Source organism: Emydura macquarii, unplaced genomic scaffold (genome assembly GCF_026122565.2).
Source record: "Emydura macquarii macquarii isolate MOO-44397 ecotype Brisbane River unplaced genomic scaffold, CSIRO-AGI_Emac_v2 contig_2676, whole genome shotgun sequence".
Taxonomy (NCBI): Eukaryota; Metazoa; Chordata; order Testudines; family Chelidae; genus Emydura; species Emydura macquarii.
The window spans coordinates 16,710,961-16,728,234 of record NW_027132813.1 but is presented as its reverse complement, the minus strand read 5'-3'; the positions used below and the strand labels follow the sequence as shown (position 1 = coordinate 16,728,234).

General features: G+C 37.3%; 1 protein-coding gene across 3 annotated transcripts in view; it reads left to right on the top strand.

Annotated features, from left to right (window-relative positions):
* The window catches only part of KCTD3 (potassium channel tetramerization domain containing 3), a 56,937-nt gene that overhangs the window by 27,641 nt on the left and 12,022 nt on the right, over positions 1 to 17,274 (top strand). For all 3 annotated transcript variants that reach the window (XM_067564964.1, XM_067564963.1, XM_067564965.1), the window contains exons 9-12: positions 4,296 to 4,486; positions 10,415 to 10,530; positions 15,660 to 15,747; positions 15,923 to 16,039. In XM_067564964.1, coding sequence (XP_067421065.1) covers positions 4,296 to 4,486; positions 10,415 to 10,530; positions 15,660 to 15,747; positions 15,923 to 16,039 — 512 coding nt within the window. The remainder of the gene's footprint in view (positions 1 to 4,295; positions 4,487 to 10,414; positions 10,531 to 15,659; positions 15,748 to 15,922; positions 16,040 to 17,274) is intronic.

The following is a 17,274-nucleotide window of genomic DNA, read 5'->3' as shown; positions in this document are numbered from 1 at the left end:
GTGCTCCACCACCCTCCTAGTGAAAAGTTTTTCCTAATATCCAACTTAGACCTCCCCCCGCTGCAACTTGAGACCATTGCTCCTAGTTCTGTCATCTACTACCACTGAGAACAGCCTAGTTCCATCCTCCCTGGAACCCCCTTTCAGGTAGTTAAAGGCTGCTATCAAATCCCCCCTCATTCTTCTCTTCCGCAGACTAAACAAGCCTAATTCCCTCACCCTCTCCTGATAAGTCATGTGCTCCAGCCCCCTAATCATTTTTGTTGCTCTCAACTGGACTCTTTCCAATTTCTCCACATCCTTTCTGTAGTGGGGAGCCCAAAACTGGACACAGTACTCCAAATGAGGCCATACCAGTGCCGAATAGAGGGAAATAATCACTTCCCTTGATCCTCTGGAAGTGCTCCTACTAATGCAGCCAAATATGCTATTAGCCTTCTTGGCAATAAGGGTACACTGTTGACTTCTTCTGTCTTCTACCCCAAGCCTCACCAAGACAATAGGAAGGCCATACTACATACCCTTGATGTTAAGAGAGCTCTGGCCTTCTACCTTGATAGGACAAAGGCTTTCAGGAAGTCTGCTAAACTCTTCCTTTCCATGGCAGAAAGATCCAAGGGTTCAGCAGTATCAGCGCAATGACTCTAAGTGGGTCTCAGATTGCATCAGTCCATGCTACCAAATTCGCAGTGTGACCTCTCCAATCTCAATCCATACACATTCCACAAGATTGATTTCTTTCTCTGTCACCTTCTTCAAGGATGTCCCTATCTCAGAGATCTGTAGAGTGGCAACATGGGCATCAGTCCCTCAGAGCACTATGCGATTGCTGGGGACTCTGCCTCCGATGCCATTTTCGGCTCCACAGTACTATCATCTGAAAGTGACTGGACTCTGAAATCTCAGCCCTCCAAAAGGGATACTGCTCGGGAGTCACCTACAGTAGAGCACCCATAGGGACACTACTCGAAGAAGAAGAGGAAATTACTCACCATGTGCAGTAACGATGGTTCTTTGAAATGTGTATCCCTATGGGTGCTTCACAACCCTTCCTCCTCCCCTTTATGTCGGAATTCTCATTATAACTCTGCTGTAGAGAAGGAACTGAGGATGGTTAGCCCATGCACGCTGGCTAACCTTGTGGCTCAGCATGAGGAAAGTCAGTGTATGTGCGGGCCCAATGGACACTGCTTCTAAAGTTCTCCAATCAGCAGTGCAGGACGCAGACACACCTACAGTGGAGCACGTATAGGGAACGACTTACAGTGGAGCACCCATCGGGATGCACATCTTGAAGAACCAGTGTTACTGCATGAAGTGAGTAACTTCCTCTCTTTTTTTTTTTAAGATCTTTGGAAGATTCATTTTGAATCTTCCTCTTACTGCACACCTAACAAAAATTTAAAAAATATGGGTGTTTTGGAAAAGTGTGCAGATTAAAGCATTGCAATATTTGAAACACTTTGTGCTTCTGTAGTGGAAAGGTCAGTTTCTATTTGTCTGGCTATCTGCTTGTTTTTGTGTGTTCGTAAAGTGGCTGGTTGGTATTCTCGTTCTTAAAAACTTCAGTTTTTTAGCTATTTAACTGGGCTATGTAGTGGCCAAATAAGAATTTGTTGCTTTACTCAGCCATTATGCAATAGGATATGTATGTAAGATATTTGTAAACAAGTAACTCAGACTGTTCAGTAAAAAATGGGTACAAAACTTGCTTTACAGATGCATTTTCTTAATACATATTATTTAGTAACCTACTTCCAGCAATAGCCCAGTGCTCACCATCTTAGTCACTCTATTGCCTTGATCTTGATTAAGCATGGCTCACTTTTGAATTCCTTCTCTCTAAATCTTGTATGCTCTACTTCATTATTGTTCCTCATCTAGGCTGACCTGCATAAAACAAGCCATATAAGCTAATAGTCTTCCTATTATTCTTCCCCTCTTCCAGAACTCCATCTTCTGACTAACTTTGTTTTTGGGGTATGTCTACACTGCTGGTGAAAACAAGCCTCTGGGGCCAGATTGACAGTCTTAGGCTAGCGGAGCTTGCGCTAGAGCTCTAAAAATATTTGTGTAGACAGCGCTTTGAAGTTGTGGCTTGGACTGGAGCTCTGTCTCTGAAGCCTAGGGAGAAGAGGGGGCTTGTTTTATCTTGTTCCCATTTACATTAGAACTAATGGAATTTTTCCAGAATTTCTTAGAATATCTGGCACCTGGGAGGCAGTAATTTTAAAATAAGTGCACCTATGAATTGCTAGCATATTGATTTAATACCTGTGCATGATACCTTAAACCAGATTGTTTGGATATCTTGAGGTAGCATTGCCTCAGAATGTAAAGGCTAGAGAAGAAGTTGCTGTTACTAAAACTGTTTTTAAAGTCCTAAAGCAGTGGTTTACATTGAATTGGGCTGTGAAGCCCATGTGGTTAGAAATATTTTTAAGTCTCTTTTATATTTACAAAATAAATATTTGAAAGGACTTATGATAAATGAACATGTCAAACATGTCTCATACTTTAAATATTTAAAGAAAAAAGATGTTTTTGTAAAGCCTACAGAAAAATAGACAGCTCATCCTTAAAAAATGTAGCATTTCATCTTGCAAATCAAAACTGTGGAATGTTTTAAAACCTCTTAAATTCATGAATTTAAGTAATTGACATCTGTACGTATCCAAGAACTTTTTACAATGCAGTCCTACAAGAAAAATGACTGAGCTACAGTTGCTAGAGCTGTTTCTGGAGTTATATATTTTAATAGCCTAGATTATTACTGGTTTGATCAAAGAGGCATACAGGTAAACAGAAAAAATGTCCAAGATGGTAATTTACATATTTGGGCATAAAGCATTCACGTTCATAGATGTAAATAAAAATATAAACACCTAAAATTAATTGTAATGCAAGAGCTGCATTCACCAAACTCACTGATCCTAATATTTCAAGGGGAAAAAGAGGTACCCCTATTCGGCTTAAGCTAGGCTGAAATGGAGTCTTGAATTGTGAATGAGATCTAGTAGGCCAAAATCTTCCCTAGATGAACAGAATGCAACTCGCATTAAGTTGTGTGTTTACACCAGGGGTGGTCCTGGTCTTTTACTCATTTTAATATACATTTTGTTATTGTATATGTGGGCAAATTGATTTGTTAATTTCACACAAAAAAGAAGTAATCCAAAAGTGTTAAAACACCCTCTTGTGTTTTTGCCTTCTTGCTGTGACAGGTGGAGTAAAATCAGACTTAATTAGAAAGTCTTATTTTCATTAAAACTCATGCAGAATGCATATAGGGACTTAAGGTAGGATTTGATTTACTGTAAAATGGTATCAGTTTGAAATTTGAAGGAGTAAAAGTGAAAATACAGCCTTTTTTATAAGAATTGCAATATTATATCTTGCTTCTTTGTAACTTTTAAATAATTGTTCATTTAAGTATTTTACCTTTTTAATCAAATATGTTTTATAACATTTGTGTACTGTTTCATTAATCATCTTTTTCTTCTATTCTGCCTTACTCTTCAATGTTTTTTCCTCTGTAAGTGTTCTGTTTTTTGTCTGTTACACTACCAGTTTTTTTTTTCCACTTCTCCATTTACTGGTGTTCTTGCCCTCCACCTTCTATGTGTTGCATCCTTTCTTATGGTCTTCTGTATTGTACTGTGTGTCAGTGACATTGAATTACAAAGTAAACCTCTGAAGCACTGGCAAAGAATTATTTAGAAATAATGTTTCTAGGCAATGTCATGCAGTTCTTCTAGATCACACGGAGCAGCAAAGTGGCAGGAAATAGAAATGGAGTAGAGATGATGGTGAGATTGCTGTATTTATTAGATAGCATAGCTATACAGAATTTTTTATATAAGTCACATATGGTGGAGCATAAGTAGAATACCTAGCCACTGTTGTGTGGGGGCAGAACCTTAAAGGTCTGGCTTAAACTGGCAAAACGAGGACAATAAGACTAAAATTCCATCCTTTACTTGTTTCCTTCTGGCTGGGTGTTGCAGCTCACAGTATCACCCATTTTTCTGAGGCTGCCTAGCAGAGGACCATATGTTTTTGCATTACCAAAGCCCAGTAAGTTAACTTTTAACACAGTATATTATCCACAATTCCTGTCTTTTGCGGTTTTAGGCCTGTGAAGAGTGTGTTATCCATCATTTGATATTGTTTTATTGCTTAAAGGAAATGTAATTATCTTACATTATTAACTGACTATAATACAAACTCCAAACTGAGGCTGTTTGGAAAGTGTGTTTCTGAAACTTTTTTTTTTTAATTCTCTTCCGTTCCAGAATCAAAGAATCTTCAGGATGGCAACAGGTTTTCACAAGTCCATATTTGGATTGGACAATCGAAAGAGTGGCTCTGAATGCCAAAGTTGTTGGAGGCCCTCATGGGGACAAAGATAAAATGGTTGCGGTTGCCTCTGAGAGTAGCATCATCCTGTGGAGCATTCAGGATGGTGGTAGCGGTAGTGAAATTGGTGGGTATGACAGTTTTGATGATTTCTTACTGCTAGTATCTTCTGATCCATAAAAATATAGTCTCGGATAGTCTTACTATATAATTTATAACAAGTGTTTACACAGACTTAATAAAAAATAAATCTTGGTACAGCAATCTAATATTAGAATTTTTAGGTTTACTTTTCTGCCCTTCATTTTGATCTGGAGAAGCTTCCTTCTGAATGAGTGAAAAGAAATACAGTCCAAAAATCAGAGTCCCTTTCTTAGGCAGAGGCAATTCAGAGCCACCATTCATGTTAAAATGTCATTGGTAGTTTTAATTAATCTGACAATGTGGATTAGAGTTTAACTCAATCTGTTAGATTCAGTTCTTTAGCACTACAAGTTGGATTTGAACAGAAGACTTTGAGGTGAAAGGCTAAGGGTACATCCATACTACAATAAAAACCCATGGCACCAAGTCTCAGAGCCCAGGTCAATTGACTTTGGCACGCAGGGCTCGGGCTGCGGGGCTAAAAATTGTAGCGTAGATATTTGGGCTCAGTGTGGAGCCTGGGCTCCGAAATCCCGTGAGGAGCCTGAACAACTATACTGCTGTTTGCAGCTTGAGCCCTGTGAGCCCCAGTCAGATGACTTAGGCCAGCCTCGGCCATGCCACGAGTCTTTTATTACAGTTTAGGTGCATCCTATAAGGACTGCCAACTTGTTGTCCTCCTTTTTTCGTGCTTTGTTGTATCAGAGGTCATATTTTAGATCTTTTTCTTTTAAGGTCTACTTTTGCTAGTCTTCTCATAAAATGCAATTCTCCAAAATTCTATTTAGGACCACAATTTGCCACCAGTAGCCAGCATTTTAAACAAAAATACAAATTAAATTAGTGTGGGCATGTAATTCTGGGTCCCAAATGGTTTATCACCAAAGGGTTCACAGTACTAGAGGTCATATATGTATGAAAAAGGTTTTCAGAGAAGCAAGCATTCCTCAGTACAGCTGTGATTGATAGCTTGTCTGATTTATTAAAATATATAATTGCTTAAAAATTCAAACAATGACACTTTTGGAGAAAGAGAAGAAGATTGCAATTCCAAGAATAGTATGTAAGTCGATCTGTTTCCTCCAGCCATAAACTACTGTCACCGTAGATTTAATTTAATAAGCTTAGTACCAAGAATAATTGTAATTTGTTAATTCAGACGTTTTTCTGAAATTTGCTGCAATTTGTTTAGTTCATTCTCTATCGCTCTTTCCTTTTAACACTAAAAGACTTAAGGCTAATGTGATTAGTGTGAAATTATTAAATATGGTTTAAAATATTTGGGAGTTTCAGTTCAGGTTGGCTTATTTAAAATAAAGACAAAGTTTACTTTAATCTTGTATTTTGGGATGCATGGTTTAAGGTTTTTCTTTGTTTATAGATATTTAATTTTTCTTGATGTTCACAGTGGTCTCTCAGCACTTTACAAAAATTAATGAATATTGCTTTTCAATAGCCCTGAGAAATGAGAAAGCATTATCATCCTTATATTACAGGTGGGAAAACTGAATCACAAAGAGGTGAAGTGACTTGCACAAGGTCACACAGGAATTCTGTGGTAGGATGGGGAATAGAACCCAGCTCTTTCTATCCTAAATGGACTGGCTTTCTAATCAGTAATAAGAGAGAGTGCAGTTATTAGCATAAAACATCATCTAGATTTTTAAATTATTTTCTCCTTTTAAGAAAAATGTGAAAAGAGAACCATATAATGTTAAGAAACTAGTAGTGCTACCATCATAAAAGCTACATTTCTGAAAGATGTAATACTGCACAACATTACTACACAATTCTACACACTAAAAATAGAAATACTATCTTCAACTTCCTCTCTCCCAGCAGTGAGAAGGGTCTGTTAGATATTCCATTATATGACTCTTCTCTTTTCAGAGAAATCATTAAACTCTTAAGCCAACTGGCTGAAAATTCTTGGGTGCTTTTATAAATATAGCTGTAACTGCCACAGTAGCACTGCTTCACTATTGCCGCTTATGTCAGCACGTGGATATTTTTGGGTTAATTTTCTCCTAAGCTGGCACTTTACCTGCAATGTTATTTTTTTATATCAGATCTTCAAATATTCCACATAGGAACAGGCAGAAGTTAAAAATCATTTTTATTGTTATATAAGTGTCTAGCTTTTGTGTTGAGAATGTTTGAAAACAGATTTTTTTATTTTAAAATCTGAAAATTATGAAAACAATATTTCAGTTTTGAAAGGATCCTGCTGTGTGACTAATTTGACCAGTTAAAATGTACTGTCAATAAAACAACAAAACAACAGAAACCAGAAAAGAAACAGTTTTCAGAGCAACAACAGTCTAAATGTTTTTGATGAAAGTTGCTATCACATTTTTGAACATGGAAAACTTTGGAAAAATCAAAATGTTTATGAAAAATTCTGTCTTAAAAATTTCTATATAATTTTTTTTATTTGAAACGTTCTGACCAGCTGTATTGTGCGTGTTTGTCAGTGTTAGATTGTGTTGCACATTTCTGTTTTTAAATTGCTATTATAACTAAAATGTGTGGGATTCCCCACTTCCCTCAATTCGGTTAAATTAAGCAATCTGGTAACACAACAATAAAATAGTTTTACTGGCCTGTTTCTCTTGCAGAGTCAAATGTTTGTAGCCCTGCCTTGGGATAGTGAGGCAGTAGTTTTTCCATGTCCTGTAAAAGAAACAATTTGTTGTTACAAATGCTCTTCAGAACCTGACAGCACCATCCACAGAAAATTGCAAGGGCTGGCATCTCCATGATAGAGCTCTCCCAGAGGCTGTACTCCTTTCAATATTACTTACGTAGGACACCACTGGTGGATTGCTGCTATAAGCAGTGTTTTACTGAGAGGGCCCCTTAAGACAGGAACCTGTCATTATTTATACCATCGTCTTCCCTGTAGATGGCCTTCAAGATTGTTGAGCCTAAGCAGGAGTGACACTTTAAATTCCTTCAGACCATTCAAGCTGTCTTTCTTGATTTCCCTGAACCGTATCCTTCTCTGGAGTAATCAGTTCTAGTTGTTCTCCTCCCCTCCCCCTCCTCCTCCCACCCCTCAGTGTCCCTGTTTTTTTTTTTTTTTTTTTTTATTGCCTGCTTTTATGTGCCTTGTATTGCTGAATATAGTCTGTATCAGAGATGATACCCCATGACCTGAAAAATCGTTTGGCATCATAATTAAAGCACTGGTAACAAACTTATTGACTGCCATCATAGAGCATAGTAGATTATTATCCTTTTGTTTGAAAAGGCATCTTGATTTTTTGTCATTTGAATTTATCCAAATAAAGTTTATTTGGGATTTCCGATGTTTAAATACTCTTGAAGAGGCTTATGCTGAGTTTTAGCAGAGGCATTTGCACAGCATTTGGACATATACAGCTATATTATTTATTAAAACATTTAAGTGGCTGTATAAGATCTTTATGTAACTTACTGTAAATGTCAGTACAATAGACAACTGTACATCGAGAAACTCCTTACTTGGCAGTGTATGTATCCTCATGAGTAATGATAAATTTTATAATGAAAGAAGATAGGTTTATGCTTACAAGCCTACAGTATTTAGTATTGGGTTACTTCTTTTCTGATTGATCTAGCTGGCAAGCATCCTACCAAATCACCCCCAAGAAAACAAACTTGGAAAACGATGAAAACTCTTCAGTGTTGATTTGCTGTGACTCTTTAAAAACAGTTTGATTACATACTAAATGTTCTAGTAAGCTCATTTAAGCTTGTCAGTCAGTACCAATCATATTAGAACCTGAGCAAGACTGAGGGCATATCTACACTTAAACTGTGCCGCTGTAGTGCTTCAGTGAAGATGCTACTACTCCGACAGGAGCGCTTTTCCTGTGAGCGTAGTTAATTTACCTCTACGAGAGGCAGTAGCTGTGTCAACGAGAGAAGTCCTCCCGTCAACATAGCGCTGTCTACACCGAGGGTTAGTTTGGTATAACTGCATTACTTAGGGGTGTGGATTTTTCACACCACTGAGTGATGTAGTTATATCAATGAAAGTTTATGGTGGACCTGGCCTGAATGCCATCATGATAACTTAGTGGAACTAGAAGGAAATAATAGGTTTTGCAGTGAAGAGAATGAGTCAGCTTGCAGTATTTAGGTTGACTCAGTTTCCTATTTATATGATGATGATGAGAATTCAGAAAATTAAAACATCAAAACTTCATCTCAGTTTTTTGTCTCATGAGCCTCTTTTGATATCAGTACTGGTTAACATCCAGTAATTGGGGTAGTGACTAGTGAAAGTACCACTAACTCTAATGGTGGGTGGTGAAACAGTGAGAAATGTGTAGAAAAATGTGGTGTAAGACTTTAAAGAAGGAAAAAATAAGGGCCTATTATTTTTGTAGTACTGCTTCATATATCCTAATTATTGGTTCAACAACTCTTATCAGACTGATATTTTTTGAGCAAACTGTTAATTTTATTATTTGGTTGCTCATACATGCATGGCTGTTATTTTTGACAGTGTTAATCTTCATTGTTAACTAATTGCAATATCTATGATTGGCTGAGCATGAACAGATGTTTTAGTCTTAAGATATGTCTATGCTAGCCGTTTTATCGGTCAGGGGTATAAAAAAAACACGACCCTGAACGACATACATTTTACCAACAGATGTACCGGTGTGGAGAGCGCTATGTTGGTGGGAGACACTGTTCCACCAACATAGTTACCAACACTCATGGGGAGTGGTTTAATTATGCTGACAGGAGAGCTCTCTCCCATCGGCATAGTGCGGCTATACGGGAGAACTTATAGCGGCCCAGTTGCGGTGGTGCAGCTGTGCCGCTGTAAGGTTTTTAGTATAAACACAGCCTTGGAGGCAGGGTTTACAGTAACAATTAGTCAAATACCACCAAAAACAATTTCCAAAAGCCAAATTTGGGCACTTGCAAAAATCATGTTCATTGTAAAGGATCTTCCAGTATATCCTGATAGGTACATCTTTCAGAATTAGTTTTAAATGTGTATCCATTCGAGTGTATGTTCCTAGTAATGACTACAAGACCCATCTTTCTGCAAGTTAAAAAGAAATAAAAAGTGATATATTTTCTTGCTTAATTATATTTGCCTGTGATAGTTCCTTTAGGTACTGAGGTTGCTTCTATAGCACACGCACAAAAAGAAAACATGTTTGTTTTATTTTCTGTTAACTATATTCCTAAAAGTTTTATTCAAAAGACAATTTCCTGCATCCTTCATATTACCATTAGTTATGTTTTTGACAATTCTTGCCAAATTTGTGTGAGCTCTTCATCATCTGTGGAGAGCACTTTTGATCAGCTTCAGCTGTGCATTTATAAATTAGCGCTTGTTTTCAAATTTGAGTTTACTACAGTATTTTGATGCTTGATTAGTTAATGTCCATAAATTAATTGGATAAAGGTAGCTATAGACGAACAAGAAATTTATTATTATATTGCAACATCACTTTTCCCCCAAAAGAAACATTGACTGCATCAGCAAATTACTTCATGTTGAAGTAAAACTAGTTTAAATTCATTATATGTCTAAATAAGGCTTGGGCTACACTTACCCGGTGATTCGGCGGTAGTCAATGGGAATTATGCAAACTACACAGAGTAGCTTGCGTAACTCCCGTCGACTGCTGTACTTCTGTTCTGCATGGTATCTTCACTGCATTGCGCCACTTGAGGAGGTGGTTTTAGTATGTCGAATTCCTGATCGATTGAGCGGGTCTACACTGACCACTCAGTCGATCCAGATAAGTCGATCTGATGGCGGCGACTTTGCCGCCGTCAGTGTAGACGTACTCTAAAAGAGAGGAGAGGGAGAGTCCATCTTTGGTGGGGGGGTTTTTTTCCTTTCTTTTTCTGTATTTGTTCTGAAAACCAGCTTCATAGACTCTGTTTTTTGTAGGAGTGTTCAGTCTTGGAGTCCCTGTAGATGCTCTCTTCTTCATTGGCAACCAGTTGGTGGCTACTAGTCATACAGGGAAGGTGGGAGTGTGGAATGCTGTGACTCAGCACTGGCAGGTGTGTTGGATTGAAGCATTTTATTAATACGTCACTGTTTATCAAAAACTGATATGTTTTTCTAGGAAACAAGAACAAAATCTTTTTTTCAGATAATGCAGAAATATTTTTATTTCATCAGCTTTTTAATATTGTAAGACTCTGACTTGTGCCTATCCTCTTGATATCTAAACATCATGCCTTTATGTATTTTGTCTCATAGAATTTTTCTGAGTTTATATAATACTATTGACCATTCCATTTCTTGATGCTCTTAAATAAAGAGAAATTTTAAGCATACAAAAATATTAAATGTCACCCATGAGTGTCTTCAAAACCTTTCTCTCTCAGCCACTACCAGTTGTTTAAAAGCTTTGTTTTTCTAATGGGACTCCATGTTTGAACTCAAATATGCAGTTCCAACAAGAAATTTAATATATTACATTGAAAAGTGGCTGCAGTTCACAGAGGAGCATATCCAAAACTTAAGACATGAGTTTGCAAGTCTTGAGTGATCCTGAAAAGTATTGTACAAACTGAGACCCTTCCTTTGATGGCACCGTGTATCATGCTTCAAAGACATATATTTTATATCTATAGACACTCAGATATGCACTGTGATTTTTTTAAAATTATATTATGCTTTCTGACAATAGGAATAGAGACTCTTGGATTCTAGACAAGATTGAGGGAAGAGTTGGGCATTCATGCAAGAAGCAAACCTTGTAACACAGCCAGATGAATGTCACCATGGCACAATGTAGGGACAGAATGTAACGAAATCCAAGAGGCTGTCTTGCAAATCTCGAGTGGCAGAACTGACCTGAGGCTCACTCCTGGGGCTGCCATAGCAGTAGTTGACTAAGTTCTGATTTGGCCCTTTAGCAACAATCCTGCCAATGAATAACACAGAGAGCACAAAAAGGCAGCCAATGCAGCACAGTTCACTAGTTATATAGTGAAGGCTGACTTAATATGTTTGCATCAAATGAAACAAAAGGCCTTTTTAAAATCTAAATTGACATGCAAAATGCAAGAAACCGTTTGAGATATTTTTGAAGTAATGCCACCTCTTGATCAGGTAATGAATGCTTCACAAAATATGCTGGTGAGACAAGGTAAAAGGAACTATCAACTTAAGGAAAAGAATTGGCTTCTTCATATGCCTTCCTTTGCTTCCTTCTTCATTTTCCAAACTCATAGATAGGTATGTCTGCAAGGCAAGAATTTGAAGGTTTTTTTCTAGTTCTGCTGAGTAACTATCAATATTGTCTCTTCTGAAGTATGTGGATGAGTGTCCAAATTTAAACTTACAACTCTCTACACTCCGCCATGTGATTTACCAGTAGTATTATAAACATCTTTTAAAAGCCTTTGTTAAAGTTGCCATTCTGTATAGCAATTTAAAATGGTAATTATTCCTAGTCAGATTCCTAAGATTTCTGTATTTCCTCGACAGACCACTACCTATAAAGTTGCTAGAGTCCTTGGGCTTTCACAGTAATTTGGTTTAGGTTCCCTTCTGGTATCAGTTGGATTTATTTTTAATGATGAAGGGAATTTCTGACAACCTTCATGATCACCATCAAGATGTAAAAGATTACTCCCACTCCTGACCATGTATAATTCTGTGTCAGAATTCTGAATGCAGTTGTCTCAGAAGTATGGTTCTCCAGGATTAGTCACTTCTGGAACATCAAAAACAATTAACAAATTCTGGAAAAAAATAAGTTAATATACATTTATGAAATAATTAACTACACTTCCTACTCCCCCAACAATAAGTAAATCTGTAAAACTTTAGATCATCTACAACCACTTGGGGCAGTAAAACATATTTCTTAGACCCTATTAAAGAGCTTGCTGGTAAAGCCCTTGTAGATTGTGGGGACATACATAATAGGTCGAGAGACCGAAATGGGGTTCCTGATTGTAGTACTTAAATAAAAAACTGGGTAGTTTTATGGCAGTAGGATTTCTCATTGAAAAAGAATAGTGAATTTTCAAAGAGCACCAGCAACAGATAAAGGGAAAAATCTCAGAAATTAAGCAAATGAAACAGTTGTCGTAAAGTACATGTACAGTTTATTTCCCCTGCTCTTCAGGTGTTTTTAAAATTAACTAGAGTTGAAACATACAAAAAAAGCCTATGCAAAGAAATGAGTTATTCCCTTTTCAGTTAGAAAAGAGACTGAAAATTACGACCTCTTGTACAATGTACTTTCACTTAAAGTGGGCATGCTCTAAATAGCACTCTGAAATGCAGTGCTAGTTCTTGGGCTTTTGTAATCCTACTTTACAAAGTAGAAAATGTACAATACTTTCCTCACAACCCACAATCATTAACATAAAAAAAATCATTAAACATTGTGCTTCAGTCAGTGATGACTTTGCCTGCCTGTATTGGGAGAGCCATCCTCAATGAGATGGGGGGGACGAAGTACCACTACTCTATGATTTTGGTATAAACACAATAAATACTCCATCCTCTTACAAGTCATCTTTTAGTCGATGCTTTCCCATCCCCTTCTTTCTGAATTGCACATAGTTCAAGCTCTACTTCAAGGAAGTTTTTTCTATTCCAGCTACTCTCCCTCTAGCTAAGAGAGATCCTTATGCATTTTATATAATTCCTCCCCAGGATGTTACAATTTTTTCTATATGCATAATAGATTCTGGCATCTGTTCCCTGATTCTCAGAGATTGGGGCAGACTAGCTGAGGTGGCTTTCCCTAATGCTCATTCCCCAGGCAAGATTTTGATGGCATATGATATAGCAAGCAAGAAGGTTAAAGGCATTAGATAATCTAGCAATGAAAGTCAGTAATGTGTAAACAGTTAAAGGAGGTTGAGTTTTCAGTTTTTTAAACTGACAACTCTGATTTAAATTGTCCACATAAAGATTTGTTTGCCAGATAGTACTATTCAGTAGGTCGATTCTAGCCACTTATGCTAGAAAGAACTGTTGTCATGTAATTTTAGTCTCATTTCATGATGTATCTCAAATTCACATCTGCCAGGTAAAAATAGCTCATTTGGTCTCTTAGGCTATGTCTACACTACGAGGGGTGTGGGAGTGTGTGTAATCCCTCTGCTTGTGTACATATACTTGTGGTAGATCTCTTTGAACTAACACAAGTATAAACTAGCAGTGTAGCCACAGTAGCTACAGTAGTGACAGTGGAGCTGTGTGGAGTAAAAACCTAGTATCAAAGGGTTAGAAGGGACCACAATAGTCATCTAATCTAACCCCCTGCCAAGATGCAGGAATTGTGTCTAAACCTTCCAAGACAGATTGCTGTCCGGCCTCCTTTTGAAAACCTCCAGTGAAGGTGCGTCCATAACCTCCCTAGGCAGTCTGTTCCATTGTCCTACTGTTCTTACAGTTAGGAAGTTTTTCATGAGATTTAATCTAAATCTGTTATGCTGTAGTTTGAACCCATTGCCTTTTGTCCTGCCCTCTGGGGCAAGAGAAAATAACTTTTCTCCATCTTTATTATGGCAACCTTATCATGTCCCCCCTTAATCTCCTCTTTTCCAAACTAAACATACCTAGTTCTGTCAGGCTTTGCTCATATGGCTTGCATTCCATCCCTTTGATCATCTTTTCATTTGCTTCTGGATCCTTTCTAGTTTCTCCACATCCTTTCTATACATTGGTGATCAAAACTGGACACAGTAATCCAGCTAAGGCCTAACCATCACTGGATAGAGTGATACTATCACTTCCCGTGAGTTGCATGGTATGCCTTTCAGTGCAACCTAAAATTGCATTTGCTTTTTTTTGCAACAGCATTAAATTGCTGACTTATGTTGACATTGGTAGATATTCTGTAAATGGTTTCTTTTCCAAGGGACTTAAAGGACACTATCAATTTCACAAAACAAAACCTTTAGTTTGAAAATTTCATTGATTATTGTTACAAGTAACATCTAAGTTGACTGAAACTGAATTAGTGGCTGAGGGAAAAAATCTATTTTTTTTCCAGTTTATTATGTGCATTTGACTGCTCTATAGAAAATCAGTTTGATTGGGTTTTTTTATAGTGACTTGAGCTTCCTGTCTCATGTGCAAGCATGATGACCACACTCTCATTTAGGAGCCAGGGAAGGGCATAGCAACTGATGTATCCTGTCTCTATGTAGGGGTCTTAGGCAAAGGAGACAGTCTCTTGGCCTTAGACTTGGAAACAACACTCTTCTTTGTATTCCAGTCTCTGCATGGGATTGGAACCCAATCGGTGCCTGGAGTGCAAGAAATCCCCTTTCATTCCCTTGAACTTCATATGTGGGCCTAAATGATTGAAACAGGGGAGTTGTAAGAGACCAGTTTTCCCTTCCATAGATCACTTGACAGAGTCCATAGGTACCCAAGGGCAGATGTAGAGAACTCCTCCTAGATATTTGCATGGGGCTTGGAAACAAATGGAATATGCAGTAGGGACAAGGGAGGAACTTAGAAATGAATTTAATGAGGCCCTTTCTCAACACTGCTGCTGCTGAAGAGGCTGGCAGGCAGGAGTTTCCACAGGGGAAAGGAAAAGGGATAAACTCAAAAGCAGTTGTAACGGTTGCTCTTCAGTTTATTCATCCTCCCTTGTTAAAAATCATAAAAATCAGTAGGCAGACAGAAAAGAAATCTTACGTGGTTTTTAAAATATATACACATATAATTTAAAAAGTTAGGATGTGTTTTTTCCAGGCTATTCTAGCAGGAACTTGAATTTTTGCAAATAGTTAATGTTGATTTTTTCCCTTTTGAAGGTATAATACTCAATTGTTATTACAGTTTCTAGTTGCCATGTTTCTCTGTGTGTGTGCGTGCGTGCGCATATTTAGGGTGGGATTTTCAAAAACGCTCAGTGCTGGCTTAACTCTACCCCTTAGAGATCAGCAATAAAACTCCCATTGATTTCAACGGGAGAAGAGTTAGACAAATGCTTTTGAAACTTCTATCCATGGGAAGTGGTGGGAAGGGGTTTTTTTGTTTTGTGATGTTCTTTAAATATTGATATGATGATACACATAGTATAAGAACCGAAATGATTTTTTTAAACAAAACATTACAAGAAATAGCAACGGAAAAATACATTTAGAATTGAAAGAAAATGATGAATGAATGTTTTGTATTTCATGTACTGCTGGACTAGGTTCAGGATGTTGTCCCTATCACCAGCTATGATACTGCTGGATCTTTCCTACTGCTGGGCTGTAACAATGGCTCTATATATTACATAGGTAAGAACAAACACAACAAAATTAAGATTGTAATGTTCAATTTTGTTGTCAAAATAATTATTCCTAACAGGAATAATAAAATATTATTTCTTGTTCATCAGTGTAATCATTATTATGAACTGACTTTACATTTCTGCTTTTTTTCTTTGTATATCACTTATTTTTTTTTACGCAGATATGCAGAAGTTTCCCTTGCGAATGAAGGATAATGATCTTCTGGTGACAGAACTTTACCATGATCCCTCCAATGATGCTATTACAGCACTCAGTGTCTACCTCACACCCAAGACAAGTTTGTATAATGCACATATTTTAAATTCCCTTGAAATGCATTACAAGTAGAGGTTTCACTTTCATATTTTAAGAGTAGTTTAGATTTCCAACAGCAGTAGCACTGATAAGGCTACTTAAGGCTTGTGTTCCATATTCCATTATAAAATGTTTATCAGTGTTTAATCTTCATTTTAATTTTGATTGGCCTTAAAATTGCTATACAGACTGTCAGCCTGGATGTGAATGTAATTAAAACATCTTTTTTAGTAATGATATACTAGAGCTTGGAATGACAGATACAAGGACAGATTTGGATTAAGTTGCATTCCCAGATCTCATTAGGAAGATAGTCACAGCATACTATTCAACATTTTAACCAGTCTTGTTAGTCCTTCACTTTCAAAAGCACCAACACTCTTATCACTTTGTCTTTATGCTATGTGGACAAGGTGGACACAATCTCTCTGTCCTGTTCCAGTCTGGTCAAGTTGTGCCAAAGTTGCTTGCTCTGCACACAAGCATTAAAAGGCATTAAGAGACCTTCAAGAGCATGGGTTCAGATCAGAGTTCCCAATATTAACCTTGACAATTTGGGATTGCTCTTTTGATTGAGTGTGTTCTGAGCAGATGGAGAGAGCCCCAGCCTTAAGGAAGAAGAAAATGTATAAGGGAACGTGGTCGATAAAACTAACGTTACATCATTGATAAACCTAATTCAAGTCATTGCCTCAAGAAACCATTTGGAGAAGTACAAGAACCACAAAACGAATTCTGATATCTGCAAGTTATTACTTTTAAATGCGAGATACGATTATTTTTTTCAAAGGACGATGAGGCATTTCATCAACATTTTTTTGCTTTTCTTTCTCATAATGCACTGTTAATACAACTTTTTCTTCTCCTTAATATAATTGTCTCCCCCGAGAAAGAGAAGTAAATCTTGCAAAACAAGTGCTACTCATTTTGTTTCTTAACTCCAAAAAAAGCACTTGAAATGCCCTTTTGGAGACCATAGAAAAGGAACCTGAGTATAGTGTGTGTTTTGGGATTTGCTTGTTCTCCTCCCTCACATCCCTTTTTTTTGGTTTTGTTTTGTTTTTGGGAACTGCAGAATGTAGCGGGGTACATTGCACAACAGTACATGGCAAATGCTTTCCGAGTAGGTAAAATAAATTTAACCCTTTTTAAGACATGTTATTTACACTTGCTAGTTAACTTAAATATTTGTGTGTAAGCAGTGCTAAAATAAGTAGC